The sequence below is a fragment of the Musca vetustissima genome, unplaced genomic scaffold (assembly GCF_032173495.1).
Source record: "Musca vetustissima isolate MV318-11 ecotype Yass unplaced genomic scaffold, APGP_CSIRO_Mvet_v1 utg7804, whole genome shotgun sequence".
Classification (NCBI taxonomy): domain Eukaryota; kingdom Metazoa; phylum Arthropoda; class Insecta; order Diptera; family Muscidae; genus Musca; species Musca vetustissima.
In genome coordinates this window covers 795,315-813,634 of record NW_026887929.1, presented here as the reverse complement: position 1 = coordinate 813,634, position 18,320 = coordinate 795,315, and the positions used below count along the sequence as shown (strand labels likewise).

At 30.2% G+C, this 18,320-nt stretch overlaps 3 protein-coding genes across 3 annotated transcripts in view; 2 read left to right on the top strand and 1 right to left on the bottom strand.

Annotated features, from left to right (window-relative positions):
- Positions 1–3,314: 3,314 nt before the first annotated feature.
- On the bottom strand, positions 3,315–5,388 carry LOC133335741 (T-complex protein 1 subunit theta). The gene is made up of 3 exons (XM_061544041.1): positions 5,242–5,388; positions 3,942–4,972; positions 3,315–3,879 (listed from the first exon to the last, which is right to left on the bottom strand). The coding sequence occupies exons 1-3, from the start codon at positions 5,299–5,301 to the stop codon at positions 3,330–3,332; spliced, it is 1,641 nt and encodes a 546-aa protein (XP_061400025.1). The 5' UTR covers positions 5,302–5,388; the 3' UTR covers positions 3,315–3,329.
- A 2,903-nt stretch (positions 5,389–8,291) lies between these two features.
- LOC133335736 (guanine nucleotide-binding protein subunit gamma-1-like) lies at positions 8,292–8,554 on the top strand. The gene has a single exon (XM_061544037.1). The coding sequence runs from the start codon at positions 8,348–8,350 to the stop codon at positions 8,552–8,554; it is 207 nt and encodes a 68-aa protein (XP_061400021.1). The 5' UTR covers positions 8,292–8,347.
- Positions 8,555–17,116: 8,562 nt separating this feature from the next.
- The window catches only part of LOC133335723 (DNA fragmentation factor subunit alpha-like), a 62,878-nt gene continuing 61,674 nt past the window's right edge, over positions 17,117–18,320 (top strand). Inside the window, exon 1 of the mRNA XM_061544023.1 lies at positions 17,117–17,152. Coding sequence (XP_061400007.1) covers positions 17,123–17,152 — 30 coding nt within the window. The 5' untranslated portion in view covers positions 17,117–17,122. The remainder of the gene's footprint in view (positions 17,153–18,320) is intronic.

The window sequence follows — 18,320 nt, the reverse complement described above, 5'->3', positions numbered from 1 at the left end:
AATCTTAGACAAAATAGTAAAATCTCTACACAATTACCACATAATCTCACTAAACGGAACCTAATGGACTCAGTATATAATGTGAAACAAGTAAAAAGATACATTTCAACTAAGAGCAACCCAAAATTTTTTGAAAAACAAAACTATTTTTAGTTTATATTTCGAGCACATTACGTTTGGGGTTTTGTTGTCGTGAGCAAACAACTAAGCCCTTAACGAAATACACTCAATTTAATAAAAAATTTAGTTTTGTTTTTTAATACATTTTTGAGGTTAGAATTGAAAACCCTAATTTTATTAAGAAATGGTTTTCAAACAAATTTATTTTTTAGGTTATATTTCGAGCACATTACGTTTGGGGTTTTGTTGTCGTGAGCAAACATCAAAATCCTCAACGAAATACCCTCAAATTAACTAAAAAAGTAGTTTTGTATTGAATGCCATTATTTTTTTGAGGTTAGAATTGAGCACACAAAAAAATGTGTGGACTTTGTAGAAAATGTTAAACAAACCCTAAAGAAATATCTAAACTAGTCTTCAAAATATTGCGGCATTAATTTAATTTTAAAAAAAATTAATATTCTGAAAAAAAAATAAAAAAAAGGATTTGAAAACAAAACTATTTTCTAGGTTATATTTCTTGAAAACATTACGTTTGGGGTTTTGTTGTCGTGAGCAAATAACAAAATCCTTCACGCAATATCCTCACGAACTAACCACTAAATAGATCTGTATTGAAATCCTTTAAATTTAAAAATTTTAATCAAATTTTTAGGTTAGAGATGAACAAGAAAAAAATCTGGAACTCTTTGTATTTTTTTAAAAGTTTTGAATACCAAACTATTTTTTTAGGTTAGATTTCGATTTTGTTGTCGTGAGCAAACAACAAAATCTTTAACGAAATACCTTCGAATTGATTGAAAAAGTAGTTTTGTATTGAATTCCGTCATTTTTTTTTTGAGGTCAGACTTGAAAATAAAAAAAAAAAAAATGTGGACTTAGTTTGTGAAAAAAACTTAGAAAATCCTGATAGAAATGTCTATAATATATAATTGAATGTAATATTTTGAAATCTAGTATCCAAAAGAGTATTTGAAAACAACGATTTTTTAGGTTATAATTTGAGTACATTACGTTTGGGGTTTTGTTGTCGTGAGCAAACAACAAAATCCTTAACGAAATACCATCAATAAAATTACCATGTTTAGTTTTTTTATTTTAAAATAATATATATTTTTTAATATTTTTACTATATTACGAAATTGAAAAAAAAAAAATTGGAGGTTAGAAATGAACACATTACGTTGGGGGTTTTGTTGTCGTGAGCAAACAACAAAATCCTTAACGAAATACGCGCATTCGACTTCCAAGTACCATTTTAAATAAAAAAAATAATCAAAATTTACAACAACAGAAATCGAAAATTAAAAAATAACATTTTGAGGTTCTGAACGAAAAAAAAATTAAAGTTAAAATAAAAATTAAAAAGAACAAAGGAAATAAAGTTAATAAAATTAATTTTATTAATTTTTTTAACTATCTAAACTTTGGAATATATAAAAATATTTAAAAGAAAACGATCTCAAGAACTTTTATTTATTAAAACTGCAGTTAATAGATGAAAGTTCCTAATAATTAATTAAAATAATAATAAATACACAATTCCAAGTTTGGTCAAAATAACAAAAATAATAAAAATCAAGAAATCAATTGCGTTATTTTAAAAATCTTTTGCTTTAATTGTTAAACAAAAAATTAATTAAAAATTTAAATTAAATTAAAAAATAAATGTATACATATATATCACGTCCTTGCAAAATACTTAAAAAAATATATGTACACCGCTTAAGGTAAAAAGTTACTCATCTAAAAAAATAATATTCAATTAATTAAATAAATTATAATAGCTAATTAATATTATAGGTGAGAATTTGTCCCCTCTCTCGAAAAAAATACGCGTTAAACAGTTTTCAAATAAACAATATTTCTTCAAAGCAATATTTGATTTAATTGTACTTTAAATCAAATTTTTATTATTCTCAAAAGTTAAACGGAATACCAAAAAAAAAAAAATTAACCAAACCAAAACAAATTAATAAAAACATCAACAACACACTGTTACAAATTTATAATTATAATCGAAAAATATCAACAACTTTCTCAAGCTTCTTCGTCTTCTTCATTAATTCTTTAAAAAAAATCTTACAAAAAAATTAAAATTTTTTTTCAAAAACACACAATGTTGCAAAAATTTAAAGATTCTTAATCTTTGAAATTTTGCCCACACACAAACAAACAATATACGAAATACCCAAACAAAAAAATCGTTATATTTCCAAAATCAAATATTTATATACAACAAGATATATATAGTTACATTTGTTTATTATATATATATGATTTTTTGAAGATGCTTGTTGTCGTCGTGTCACACAACACATACTACTTACCCACAAATACCACATACCTTGAGGCATATTAGCATGCGGAGGATTGTCGTCGTGTGTACGGTACACGAAGTTGGGGTGACAGACACTTCCAGACATTATTATTATACAAAAAAATGAAATACACAACAAACAATAATAAACCAACAGAAACCACCAAAAGATATCACATCATAAATTCAAAACCAACCATAATGAAGCAATAAATCTATAAAAAAAAGTTCGTTTGCTTGGAGAGATTTCAATAAAAACTACAAAATTTAGATGTGTTAACTAGTGGGACACAGTAAAAAAAAAGAAAACAAAAAACCGTTTCCAATTGTGTTTTATTTCTAAACCAAAAATTAAATCACAACTCCATTCGCCCGCCCACCCATTTAAAAAATTACCTACCTATAAATTCTTGGTTGTTGCAGTTCGTCATTTTCAAACATTCAAACATTACAGTAGATTAGATTTTATTCAAATCATTTTCAAAAACACAAAAGCCATATAACCAGCATCCATCAATCCCTTCATGCCATTCATTACAAAAAAAAAATTATACAAAACATGTTCATTTTTGTTTTACTTTGTAAAAGTTTAATATTTTTTATTTGCAAGAAAATCATTGATTTTTCTTCCTTTTTTTGTTTTGGGATGAATAGTTTTTTGTTTGTTGTTAATTATGAATTTTTAGATAAAGCTTAAAAAATTAACGAGAAAGGATTCTAACAGAAAACGTAAGTTACAAACATGTTAATACATTACGTCGTGCGTGTGTGTGTTTGTGAGTACACAAAAAATTTAATGAAGGGATTAATAACGTCGTCGTTAAACGCCATTATACGATGATATAAAAAGAAATGATTTCTAAGAGAATAATGCATGACATCCTTATGTTTAACTTTCATCATCACTGCCGGCATTTTGACGTGGCTTGGGACCACCAGCCCTCTTGGCCATAATGATTTGATCAACTTTCAGGATAGTGGTGGCAGCACCAACGGCATATTTTAGGCCCCAGAATTTCGATTGGAAGAGATCGTAAATTTTGGTGGTGGTAACATCAACGGTCTCGGCCTTTTCAGCATCAATGTTGAAACCCACATTCGGACCCTTACCCTCGGCATGGGCCAAATACAATTGGTTCACCAATTCGGTGGCATTGACACCGGTATTTTCGGCCAAGGCTTTGGGGAATGCCTCCAAGGCGGCAGCAAAACGACGTACAGCATATTGTTCCAAACCGGGCAGGGTATCAGCATAGGCAGAGATTTGTGTGGCCAGCTCAATTTCAACAGCGCCAGCACCAGGAACATAACGGCCATCACGGGACAAGCACTTGAAATTGTTGACACCATCATCAATGGCTCTTTCAATGTCATCTAAGAAGTTGTCAGTGGCACCACGGATAACAATGGTGGCAATGCGGGAGTCCTTGCCTTCATTTCTGAAATCACAAACATCATCATTACGACAATTTTAAATATGAAATCTCTCCCTCTCCCTTACCTGAAAGCCACAACAGTGGTATCACCCAATTCCTCAATGCACACCTTGTCACAATAACCCAACTCCTCTTGGCTGGGGGTGGTAAGGCGTGGCAATACTGTGGCATTGACAGCACGTGCCAAACGTCTCAAATCGAATTTGGAGTTAAGACGCACAGCCATCATATTGTATTTGTTAAGGAAATGCAAAGCCATATCACCAACTTTGCCACCGGAAACAATAACCTTGGCACCAGTATCAGCAATGGCCTTAATTTGATTTTCCAACAAACTCTCTTCACCCGACGAGAAGTTCATCAATTCATCAGCAGACTTAATCAACACAGTACCTTTTGTCTCAGTTTGGATAATATCAACGGGGCAGGAGAAAATTGCAATCTTGGTTTTTTCAGCATAGGTGACATCACCCTCCACAAAACGTTTGAACACCATACCATGTACCACTTCCGATTTGGACAAACCACTACCCAAAATCTTGCACACACGAATGTTATCCACATTGAATGTGCCCTTATCGGGCAGAATGGATACACAAGCCTTGGCAACCAAATCAGTGAGGAAATCTTCTTGGCCATATTGTTTGGACATAATGGCGGATTTCATGACCTCTTTGACCTGCTCAACATCACGGAAATCCTTAACTTCATGGCACACCAATTTGGGCAAAATTTCCAAGGCCTTTTCCAAAGCTTTTTCATAACCCTCGGCAATTTCGGCAGTGGTAATACCCAAACGCAACAACTCTTCGGCCTTTTCCAACAAGGCACCGGCAAAGATGACAACAAAATTGGTGCCATCACCCACTTCGGCATCTTGCATTTGACTAGCCATGACCATCAGTTTTGCAGCAGGATGTTCAACATCCAATTCGCGCATAATTGTGCCGGCGTCGCTGGTCACAAATTGTTTTTCAATGTGATTGATGATCATTTTGTTCATTCCATTGGGACCATAGGCAGAGCGCATGGTCTGGGCGAATTCTTTGCAGGCTGTGATGTTACGGTAGACAGCCTCTTCCAAACCGCTGTACATCTTTAAAAAGAAAAGGGTCACATTTTATATTTCACTTTTTTATTTATTAATTTGTGAAATTTTTGCAATTTTCGAAACATTTGCTTTAATTCTTCGTTGTCCCGTGATGAGTCAGTCATAACTATGACATACCCATTGCTAATGGCGACAAGGGGGTGCAGCAGCAGTTTTGAGAACCGCATGACAGACGTTTTGTTTTTGCCATGGTTTTTAATTAAATATTTGGATTTTTGCAAAAACTTCTTTGGGGGGTGATGACTTTTACTTACCCGTGCTCCATCCTTGAGCATTTGAGAAACTCCAGGTGCTTTGGGAACTGATAAAGCCATTTTTATGCACAGATTTTTTTCTACAGCAAACGGTCAAGAAACGCAATGGAAAACAAATTAACCTCACTCTTGATAGTGAATGCCGACAGTGAGTACTTGGTTACTTGACAGATGTTGTGTACATTGAATGAGAGTGAGCGAACGAGTGGGCGAGAGAGATGTGATTACTTTCTGGAATACTCGGTATGTTTTGGGAACGCCGTCATTTAAGGTGGAAATTTGAATTGTGGTTTTAATATAATTTTCTGTAAGAAAATATATTATAAAGAAGGAATAAAATAGAATTAAATATTATTATCAAGAAAATGAAGTGAAAAGAGTGGAAAATTGAATTAATAATACTAATTGGGTGCAATTAAAGTGGGAGAGATGATAACTGGCATCATACTTGACATGTTGTGTGAACGCCGTCATTTAAGGTGTAACTTGGAACAGTTGTTTTGCAAAATTAAAAACATTTGCAAATAGAAGAATATTTAAAGATTTAAAGGGGATAAAATGAAGAAAACAAATAAAATAAAAAAGAATATATAAAAAGTGAGAATTATATCTAAAAATGGAATGTTTTTGTGTACAATGAAAGAGAGAGAGAGTTGATACCTGACACACATGACATGTTGTGTGGACGCTTTCAATTATGGTGAAGCTTATGGTGTTTTTACACGATATGTATTTTACATATGTGCTGTCACTTTTTCATCCATATGTAATTCCTTATGTGTGTCAAAATTAGCAGTGTACACAAAACATTTATTTTTGTGTTCAAATCGGCATATGTATTTTACATATGACATAACCTATAAACAAAAAAACACTTTTATTTTTTCTTAAATCAACATCATTTTTTTTATTAAACACCTACAAACGAAATAATAATTTGTAATTGTTGCCTTTTCATCCTTTTTTTTGAATTGCAATTGAAATATTTTCATGAAATATTTTCATTTCATTCAAACAGCTGATTTCCTTATGTTTCACATACGAAAATAGAGCGCGTCCTATTCGGAAAAAAATACATATGTAATTGCATATCGTTTTGACACATTGAAATTTCCGTATGTTTCACATGACGAGTTCGATTTCCATATGTAAAAAAGTGACAGCACATATGTAAAATACATATCGTGTAGAAACACCATTAGCTTTGAAATTGTTTGGCAATTCAAGGTAAATTGCAAAAAAATAAAATGTATTTACAAAAGTGAACAATAAAATAAGTATATTTTTAAAAAAATACATTGCTAATGAAATTTTTTATTAATAAAATAAATATAGTATTAACCAAGGTATATTAAGAAGGTAACCGTATCAAACCAGGTGATTGTAACATTAAATGTCACAACAATTTTAATTCGACGTAAAATTAAAAAAAAATAGAAATAGAAAACATTTCAAAATAAAGAACAAAAAAGTAGAAAAATAATCGACATCGATACTGGCCATTGGGATTTCCAAATGATGACCATATGGCCGTAAAGAAGATTTCGGGATGGAACCATAACTTTTCAGACGATTAGATCTCATATCTATAAGAGGCCACGTTCCTGTCGAATTTAATTAGAAGAAAGTCAGAATTTAGCAAGGAGAGATGGGTTCAAGCTGCAGAAAAGGTCCCCTAACCAGAAGAGAAGGCCTGTGAATGTGTCCTATTTATAGAAGATTTGTCAACGATTATATGTTTTTCTTCGATTAATTTATTGGACATATATTTTTGGGTTTCTGTAACACGCCCCATTATTGTTTTGTTAATATACCTAATAATCTAAGATGAAAGAAACTTATTTTGTTCTCTAAAAGAAGGCCGTTTGGTATTCTTTTCATAATGTTGGCTTGGGTAACCTTTCGGGATTTTGGTATTCGATATATCTTTGTAGATAATATAAGAAAAGGTCTTAACCATATATTATATGAGGCCTATTCCAAAAGATAGACAAAATTATGTTTTAAATATCATCTTTTGGAATAAAATCCATATAATTATGTGGTTCTGGGTGAAATTCAATTTTGTTGGATTTCCTTTGAAGAAGTGGACACTAAAACACGTTTTGTATGCCTTTATGTTTATTTACTATTTTCTAAATTTCAATTGAAGTCCATAGAGGTCATTAAAACAACAGCAAAATCGGTCACGTCTTGTACCATTCCCATACTATGAAGTTGATTTAATTTTCATTCACAAATCTTATATTTGGACCAGCATTTACAATTTCAAAATTTTTCAAAAAGTAAACAAATATTTTTACTATTATTTCAAAATGGTGAATTCTGATTGGTTGAATTTAATTTGCTTCAAGTTTTGTATGTCACGGCGAATCAGTTATTTTTCGCCTTGTTAACAATGTTGACATATCATGTTCCCAATTCGCCGATGCGGCTACCTTATATATCTACCTTGGTATTAACTGTTTGTTATTAATACAGGTTTTGTTTGACATGTAAAGAAAATGACAGTTCTTTCTAAACGTCAATAAAATAACATCTGTTTCTAATTGTCTTTGCTGTTGAATTTAAATTTGTGATATAATTTTTCCATTATTTTCGAAATTCAAATAAATATATTTGAATACAAAATTACCGTTATAGAGTAAAAAGCGACTAAAGCGACACCAAGTAAATTTCCCCTTGAACTATGCCAAGGGATAAAATCCCATGTCATGTATATTCATGTCAAGTGAGTGTATATTTATTCAGTGTGAATTTGACTATTGATTTGTAAAGGAATATTGAATTTGGAGAGGGAAGCAAGCAAAATAAGAAAAATTCCAGAGAATATAGATTAAAATTAATTAATTTTTTTAATCATATATGAAAACCTGTCTTTGGTAAGTAAGAAAATAATATACTCTTCTGTAATTTTAATTGAAACTATTTTCTTTACAGATTCACCAATTAACACTGTGCCCTAAGTATCTGCCATATAAGCGGGCCAAAAGCCACAAGTGATTGACTGTATTAAAAAAGGAACCCCCCGGTATTCATCTTCCTTCCCCCTTAATTATTTTGTGTGGCTTTCAAAATAGGACTCGCCGAAACTGCTCTACTTGATATGACGGCTGCCAATATACAACAGCAGCGTATTATCAACGACCAGCTGAGAAGGGAAGCGAAAATACATCGCAGACGTGTTTCTGAAAGATGCAAGGATATGATTACATACATGAGAGATCATGCCAATGAGGATTACCTCTTGAATGGATTTCCCAATCAAAATCTAAATCCATTTCGGGAAAAAAGTGCATGTAGTGTTTTATAAGAAGCAGGCCACCAAAATGGACAACAAAAAGTACACACCTACTTTTTTTGTTGTCGACTACACAAACATACCTACTTGTAAACAAATGTTCCTGTGGTTGGTTATGTAACTGTTGCGGCATTAACAATGGCACAACACTTCAACGGGCATGCAAACAGCATATTTCCCTCTTGGCCCCAAAAAATATGGAACTCAATTATTATGTCAGTAGTGATGAAGAAACCAAAAATGAAAATATTGAAAACAGAGTATATACACCTATCTACATACTTAGATAACAACAACAACTTTAGCCGTCTATTTGTTATACTATTTATACTTACATACATATATACAAATAACTAGATGAAAAAATCGTATACTATTTTAAGATCTTCATACACATATATATACGTACCATACGGACCTTTCTAACCGCAATTATTATACATGCATACCTACATATGTATATTGCAGTGAGTCATGCCAAAGAGTAAATTATGGAATTTATATTAGCTTGTATTAAAAAAAATGATAGATCCATATAGCTTAACTGATAAGAACTTTACATGCATATTTTTCCCTTAACCTATTAATAGCAACCCCAACCCTTTACCCAAAACTCCTTTAATGGTTTCACACAACAAAACAATTTTGTTATCTCCCTTATCGTGATTAAAAAACCAATCATATCATCCCTTATTGGAAAATATTTCCTATTTTTGGAATACCCATAGATTAGCCGTTTTTCCCGACTCACTGCACATACCTAATGTTATACATATAGACTATTGAAAAAGAAAACCAACAACAAATCTACTTTCTTTTGGAGTAGCTGTCAACCTGGACCTGGGTCAATGAATTCTGCTCAAAAAATAACCATCGGTGTCAATATAGGTTTTCTTTTGCTACGCCTATGGATAAATACTATATCATTTAAACTAAAACAAAATAATAATTATTATACTAATAGTATGAATGTATTATTTCCAAGAAAAAAAATAGTATTATTTACACACTGAAACTATATTCTACAAATAACTAACTAAATGGGAATCTTAAATTGAAATTGAAAAAAAAAATAATAAATATTTTATAGAACATATCAATAGAACTGAATAATTCGAAGGGTGTTACTTATTGGGTGGGGTTGCATGCAAGTGGGAAAAAAATGGGATAAGTTTAAAAAAAAACAATTCGGATAACTTTTTCCTATCGAAAAAAATTATTCGAATATTCTTAACGCTATAATTTTTTCTATAGAAAAAAAATTAATCGGATAAAATTTTCTACAGAAAATCTATAATTTTTTCTATAGAAAATATTATCAGGATAATTTTTCTATAGACAATTTTATCCGATTAAATTTTTTACATAGAACAATTTATCCGTATAATTTTTTCTATAGAACATTTTTCTTTCTATAGAAAATATTATCCGGATAATTTCTTTCTATAAAAAATATAATTCGTAATTTTTTCCTATAAAATATATTATCCTGCATAATTTTTTCTATAGAAAAAATTAAAACTTTTTTCTATAGAAAATATTATTCGAATATTTTTTTTGTATAGAAAATATTATACGGATATTTTTTCTATAGAAAATATTATCCGGATAATGTTTTTTCTATAGAGAATATTATCCGGATAATTTTTTCTTTAGAAAATATTATCCGGATAATTTTTTCCTATACAAAATCTTATCCGGATAATATTCTCTATAGAAAAAACATTATCCAGGTAATATTTTGATACTTTTTTCTTATAGAATATATTATCCGTAAAAGTTTTTTCTATAGAAAATATTATCTAGATATTTTTTCTATAGAAAATTTTATCCGATTAAATTTTTCTATCGAAAATCTTATCCGGATATTTTTTTTCTATAGAGAATATGTTTTTCTATAGAAAATCTTATCCGGATAATTGTATTGGCTAGAAAATATTACCTGGGTACTTTTTCGTAAAAAAAAATTTTCCGGATAATTTTATCCTAGTGAAAATAATATTTATGCGTATAATTTTTTCCTATAAAAAATATCCGGATAATTATTATTATCCGATTCATTTTTTTTTCCTATAGAAGTATTATCCGCGTCCTATATAAAATCTCGTACGAATACTTAATTTCAATTCAAGCATATCACTCATACGCCACCATTTCCCAATTTTCCTTAATACCCTACTCCCAAACAAATCTTCCACTAAACCTTAAAGATTAAACAAATAAATAAATAATCCACTTTGTTCATGACGAGGACACAAATTGGTGCTAAGTAATGTGTAATAATCGAGAACAAAAAAACTACTCACATTACGATGAATTTGTGGCTGGGTGTGTGCATGCACATGCACACGTGTGTGACTGTGTTTGTGATAAATATCTCTATTAAAATGTGACGTTTTTAAAGGTACTTGACATGCCATTTATGTATTTTTTTAAGTGCTTAGGCGCTCTATAGAAATTTTGCTTTTGAATAAAAAACGAAATTCTAAACAACAAAAGCAAGTAAGGCAAGCAAGAACAAGAATAAAAAGTCAGAACCCTTACTAGATGCAAACTGACAGCAAACAATTCAACAATTCTGGAACATATATATGAATGCTAATGCAAATTTACATAGCCACCTATGTATGTATATGTTATGTGCAGGCAATTCAAATATAACATTAGTTGTGTTTTATTTAAAAATTTAAATACATGAGAACTTATTTGCAATGAAAATTTTCTTTTATTATTCGAAATTATTATCTTGAAGAATAAAGAGTATTTCTCTATATTTATTTATAATATTATTCCAATTGTTTGCTATTCAAACATGCCATAAAATCCACCTATTATTTTGGTTCATTGACCCAACAATAGCATGTTGACAAACTCATAAAAACCCGCGCCGGGCATACACATTCATGTCACACAGAGCTACTGCATTGCTTTGCACACAAAACGCACACATACACACGCACACCAACATAATGGCATAGCCAATGCGCTTGGTTGTTCTTGTTGTTTTTTGGTTACAGTGATGTAAACATCATGCCAAAACAATCACAGAGTATTTCAATGCACTCTCTGTTGTGATGACGATGGTGAGTGAATGATGCATTGTGTTATCAAGAGAAAATGAGGAGAAATCACGAAGAGAATGCAAATGAGAATATGTTACAGAGAAATTATGGGTGTGTTATGCTATTTATGTTACTCTCACCTGTAAGAGTGATTTCTATCGCTCTCTTGCATGCCTTAAAGTAGGTGTGCTATGGAAGAGAAACAATGCTTGTTTTTTAACAATGTAATAACTTTAATTTAATTTTTTTCGTATTTAAATCAATTTTAAAATTTTAATTAAAATATTACGATTTGAATTAACATAAAAAAATTATTTTACGTCAAGTAAATTTATTTTAGGGAAATAAATTTATTAATATGATGTGTTCTCTTGTTCTTGGGACCTTAGAAAGGGTCGTTGGTTGCTTGAGCCTTGAAATCAGGTCATTTAATGTATGAGCACGTTCTGATTTTGTTTGAAATTGTAGGCCACACACACGCACTCGCATACATATGCACTCAAATGTATAGGCAAATGTGTTCATATACGTTACGTACATATGTATATGCATAAGGTCCCTAGTTACTTTCGGATTTATACTTATAGTACTTCTAAATGTTTAATTGATAATGTTTTGAAATTTTTCCTATAGAAAATTTTATCCGCATAATTTTTCCCATCAACATATTATTAGGATAATTATTTCATATAGAATATAATTTTCACATATTTTTTTCCGAATAGAAAATATGATTTGGATGGTTATTACCCAAAAAAAATTATCAGGATAATTATTTTCTATGGAAAAATTATGCGGATACTTTTTTCCCGTATAAAATATTATCCGTATAATTTTTTTTCGAAAATATTATCCGGATAATTTTGTTTGTATTAAAAATATAATTCGGATAATTATTTCCCAAAGAAAAATTATCGGGATATTTTTTTTCCTATAGAAAATATTATCCGGATGATTTTATTAAAAAAAATATTATTATTTATAGAAAATATACTTATTATTTTTATTCTATAAAAAATATTTTTTTTATTTTTTTTAACAATATTCGGATATTTTTATATAGAAAATGTTATACGTATAATTTTTTTCTATAGAGAATATTATTAGGATAGAAAAGACATTTTTTCTATAGAATTTTTTTATATAGAAACAATTATTCGGATAATTTGTTTTGTATTAAAATATTATTTGGATAATTTTTATATAGAATATGTTAGCCAGATAATTTTTTCCTATAGAGAATATTATCCGGATAATTTTTTTTCCTATAATAAATATTTTTCGGATAATTTTTTTCTATAGAGAATATTAGCCGACTAATTTTTTCTATTGAAAACATAATTTTTCTGTAGAATAGGTATTTTTTCTATAGAAAATATAATTTTTTCTATAGAAAATATATTTTTTTGTATGGAAAATATAATTTTTTCAATACAAAATATAATTTTTCAACAGAAAATATTATTTTTTCTATATAAAATATAATTTTTTCTATAGAAAATATTATTTTTTTATAGAACATATATTATTTTCTATTGAAATTATATTTTTTCTATAGAAAATAAAATTATTTTTACCTAAAAAATTTAATTTAAATAAATTAAAATTTTGTATAGAAAATATAATTTTTTCCTCAGAAAATATAATTTTTTATAAAAGATATAATTTTTTCTTGTAAAAAATATAATGGTTTCTATAGAATATTTATATTTTTTCTTTAGAAAATATAATTTTTCTATAGAAAAAATATTTGTTATTGACCTAGAAACTGTTTTCTAGAAAAAATACAATTCTTCCTTTAGAAAATGTATTAAAAAATTACTATTACAATATTTGTTCCCATAAAAATACTATTTTTTACCAAAGACAAATTCCCCATACTCTTCCAATTACCCTCATAAAACGTTAAACCATTTTAACTGTGCCCATCTCATCACATCAATTACTCACCGAAAACTAACTGTATGTGGTGTTTTGTTCTTATTAGACTGAGCAATTCATCAGGCATACTCTCACGCACTCACTGCAGTTTAGAGGAGAATTATTGTCCCATCTAACTGGATTCTATGACAGAATGGGAAGAGAAGAGTGACGTCATGAGATGGTTCGAGTAAAGTGCAGCAATGCAACAACAAACAAATGGCATGTGAAATAATAATAATCCGTTATGAATATTTGCATGAGTGTGTGTGTGAGTTGTTGGTAGTCAAAAATGGAACAACGAAAATTACATTATTGGTACGTAGCCTAGTTTTTTTAAGGAGAGCAAGAGAAAGGTAAAAAAGAAAAACAAAAACTAGTGCAATAACATAACTGCATAGTTTGGTAGACTTTATCGTCATTAAAACACAAACGCACACACACACACACGGAATATAAAACAAAAAAGGACATGGGTGTGTGTGTTGTTTGAGAGTGACGTATGTGTACAATGTGCAATATGATTGAGTGTTATAAATTAAGGAGAATAACGGTGGGGGAGGGAGTAAAGAGTAAAATTGAACAAACAATAAAATCGTGTAATTTGTTGTGTTTGTGGTTATGTTTAGCTTTAATGACGTTTAAATAATGTTGAATGATGCAGTTGTTCTAAGGCTAACCACTGAGCCTATGTGTCAGTCGGTCGGCCATTATTATATGGCACAGGTTGCAAAAGCATAATTTGACCTAGTTCCTAGCTGCTGCTTCTTCTTGTTCTTCGTCATCATCATTCGGTTTGAATTGCTAACATCGTTATTATTATCTCCTTTGGCCTAGCGCGCGTATGCTTCGTGTGTGTGTATGTACGGCGCGTGTTTTCTCATACATATGTATATGTTTGCATGCATGTTCGTGTATGCTGAACATTATCCGTTTGCGGGTATATTCTGTGTTGTTTTGCTGAATATATGGATGCCTATGCGGTAGATTGTTTGGTTTTCGGTGTTATTCGTTCTCTGTGTGTTTGTGTGTGGTTATTCTTCACAAAGAAATGTTACGGAAATAATTGCTCAAGGATACATAAACTGCCTGTCGACTAGAAAGAGGATTTTTTTGTTTTTTGGGGTTTAAAAAAATGTTGGTGATTTTTTTTAGCCTATTAATAGCTTTTTTGATGGTGTATGTGGGATGTTAAAGAGAACAAAGTTAATTGGCATTCTTGTTTGTACTACTAGCCAGAGGAATGGGTTAAGTGGATAATATAGTAAAGATTTGAATGAAAGAAAAAAAAAAACAGTCGATTAGGATAATTATTAATTCTATGCAAAAAGGTATTAGTAGCAAAAAAAAAAAAAAAAAAATAATAATAATAATAAATAAATAATAAAAAAATAATTTTAAATAAATAAAATAAAAATTAAATAATAATTTATTAAAATTATGTCCATCGGTTTATTTTATTGGCCACAAAATTCCAATAGTTTCACGCTACATTAAAGGATTCTGAATTGTTATTGTCGTTTTTGTTGTTGTTAACATTTATTGTTGTTGGTTTTATTTTCGTTGTTGTTGATGATGAATAATCTCGTACTTGACAGCAATCAGACAAGTTTGCAAGTTCAATGTATGCATTCGCACGGACAAACGGTAGTGTTCGCCGATGTTGAAGTGCATCGGTTGGATTATTGGAAAAGGGTTGCCATGGTTGGGAAAGTTTATGGGAACTAAGGTATTGAAATTTTTGTAAGAAAAAATTATAAAAATAATGAAAAATCATACTAATAATAATAAAATCGAAGCGAAATTTGCTAATTGAATCCATTGGCCAACTTTGAAAATTTCATGGAATGAAATTTTTAATTTTTAGTAACCCGAAATATGAAAATGCAGTCACTATAGAAAACTAAAAAGTGCCGAAAATATGGCGACACCTTTATATGGGACCTATGCCAAATGCCATGGACCCATGTTGAATATTTTTCTTCAGCATTTGTTTTTCACCCTACAAGAACCCTAAAAGCAAAATTGCAAAACCCATGCGCCAAAAACCCAATATATCGAAAATGGTGCGTTATATTCATATTTCTGGTGTTCTTCACAATTCAAGGCGTCGGAATACTCGGCCTTGAATATATTTGGATATATATTGGATATATTTTTGAATCATTTCATCATATTTTTTATATTGGATATATTTAAAAAATATTTTCTTTTTATTATTTAATTTTATATAATTGTATTTTTTATTTTATATTTCTACATTTCTTTAAATTAATTTCTTTTAGCTTCACCTTTAATTTATGTTATTTAATTATATATTGTTGTATTCTTTAATTTATGTTTATATATTTTGAATTTATACTTATATTTTAATTTATATATTTCTATATCATTTTTTATTTTTTCTAATTTTCATATTTTATTTTAATTTAAAAATTAAATTAAAATCCCTTAATAATCCACAATAACGTTTAATTTCCTCTCATTTTTTATTTCAATTAATTTCTGTTATTTCCCCCCTTTAATTTCCTTTCATTTAATATTTTACAGCCTGTTTTTGTAAAATTCTAAACGAACGAATTCGAGTGACTTACGACCAAACCTTTGTTTATGTAAACAAATATTTTTTGATTCAAAACAAAAATAAATGACATATTTTTCAAAACCAAGGAGTTTGGTCGTAATTTCCTTTAATTTTAATATTTTAATCATTTCCATGGCATTTTAATTTAAATATTCCAATAATTAATTATAATTCAGTGATATGGCAACCCTACGACAACACCTTCAAATATCCTCATTGTTATGACGTTACTTGGCTGGCTCGTTCACATCATGTAATAGAAATAATATTTATAAATGACGCCCGCTGTAACTTCATTATGAAGTAAACATAGCAGTTGACACACATTAAGAAGGGACAGTGCCAGAACATGCGTGAGAATATGCAAACAATCGATTTATGGTGCTCTCTCTGTCACACTCTTCTCTGTGTGGCCCCAAAAATGGCAAATTTGTAAACAAATAATGCGAAAACAGCAGAACACAACCGTAGACAATGCAAATGTCATGGCGAGAGGCGGCCAGATGTTACTGGATGTGTTTGGCGCTCTCTCCCTCAACAAGAGTGAGAGTTGCAGTTATAAAGAAGAGATGCTGTCTCCATCATGTGTGGCTCTCTCTTCATTTTTGTTTTGTTTTTGGGGTAGCCAACAGAAAACAACAAGCACATTCGAGAATTGCAATCGTATAATAGGCAAGCACATGCTAAAGTGAAGCTCATTTAAAGTACAACCGGTGCTCGTTCAAGTTGTCGTTCTCCCCAAATAGTCGCGGATAAATAGAATTACACAAAGAACAAAGAATTATTTGACACAACTCCAAGTGCAGTGAGTGGCAGTAGCAGAAGTTAAATAAAATAAAAACTACAGAAAACATTGTGGTTTTTTCGAAAACAAAAAAGAAGAGTGAAAAGTGAAGTGAATAAGAAATTGAAATACAAAATAGTAAAAGGAATTTTAGAATTAAATTTCTTAACAAAAAAGTGTTTTAGAAGTGAACCATTGACTACGTATCAAAAGCAACAACACCAACAAAAATGGAAGCTGACAACAAAAAGCCTTTTAAAGTAAGTTGTTAACCCCAAAAATAACAGCAACAACATTATGAGAGTGTTAACCTCTTAAAACTGGATAAAGAAACACACAAACTACACCCTAGTCCAACAAATTATATTGAGACCCTAGAAGGATAAACAAAGTGGTTTCAAATTATATAAAAAAAAAATTAACATCAACAAAAAAAACCTTTCAACAAAATATGTGTTTTCGCTTTACGTTTTGAAATTTATGTGCTTCACCATGCCCTCCCCTAATGCCTCATCCAGTATGCCTGTCTGGTTGACTGACTGCCTTGCCTTGCTTGCCTTGTATTGCTTTTGCTGTAGCGCTGCTCTGTTTGAGGTTGTTGTTGTTGTTTTTTCTTGTTTGGTGTTCTCATCATTTATTTAAGAGAACACAAAAACAAATGTTGTTTTTTCGTTTTGGGGGGCCCAACAATTTTTTTTCATTTTTAACGAAGAGAGCGCTACGCGCTCGTGCTTAGTTATGCTCTTTTATATGTCACAACATTTGAAAGAAGGACCCCCAAAGCCACATGTGAGTGTGGCAGCTAGGTAAAATATGGAAATGCCTTAATTAAAAGAATTGAAGATGCAAAATAAAAAACTTTGGCTGAATTAAGGTTTCCAAAGGAAATCTTCAATTCAGCCCGGCTGAATTAAGGTTTCCCTAGGAAATCTTCAATTCAGCCCGTCTGAATTAAGGTTTCCAAAGGAAATTTTAAATTTAGCTTAGCTGAATTGGGTTTTTATTAAGAAATCTTCAATTCAGCTTAGCTGAATTTGGCTTCTATTAGGAAATCTTCAATTCAGCTTAGCTGAATTAGGTTTGTATTAGGAAATCTTCAATTCAGGTTAGCTGAATTAGGTTTTTATTAAGAAATCTTCAGTTTAAGACGCCAAAATTTGATTTATAGCATGAAATCTTCAATTAAGCCTGCCAGAATTAAGGTTTCCATAGGAAGTCTTCAATTCAGTCTGGCTGAAATAAGGTTTCCATAGGAAATCTTCAATTCAGCCTGTCTATATTAAGGTTTTCAAAGGAAATCTTAAATTTAGCATAGCTGAATTGGGTTTTTATTATGAAATCTTCAATTCAGCTCAGCTGAATTAGGCTTTTATTAAGAAATCTTCAATTCATTTTAGCTAAATAAGTGTTTCTGTATAAATTTCTCAA

What these genes read in the sequence shown, in the direction of transcription:
- LOC133335736 (XM_061544037.1), top strand. Translation starts at nt 8,348, where the DNA reads ATGACGGCTGCCAATATACAACAGCAGCGTATTATCAACGACCAGCTG.
- LOC133335741 (XM_061544041.1), bottom strand. Translation starts at nt 5,301, where the DNA reads ATGGCTTTATCAGTTCCCAAAGCACCTGGAGTTTCTCAAATGCTCAAG. An exon ending in TGCTCAAGGATGGAGCACGG is followed by an intron (nt 4,973 to 5,241) that starts GTAAGTAAAAGT and finishes TTCTTTTTAAAG; the next exon opens with ATGTACAGCGGTTTGGAAGA. An exon ending in ACCACTGTTGTGGCTTTCAG is followed by an intron (nt 3,880 to 3,941) that starts GTAAGGGAGAGG and finishes TTGTGATTTCAG; the next exon opens with AAATGAAGGCAAGGACTCCC.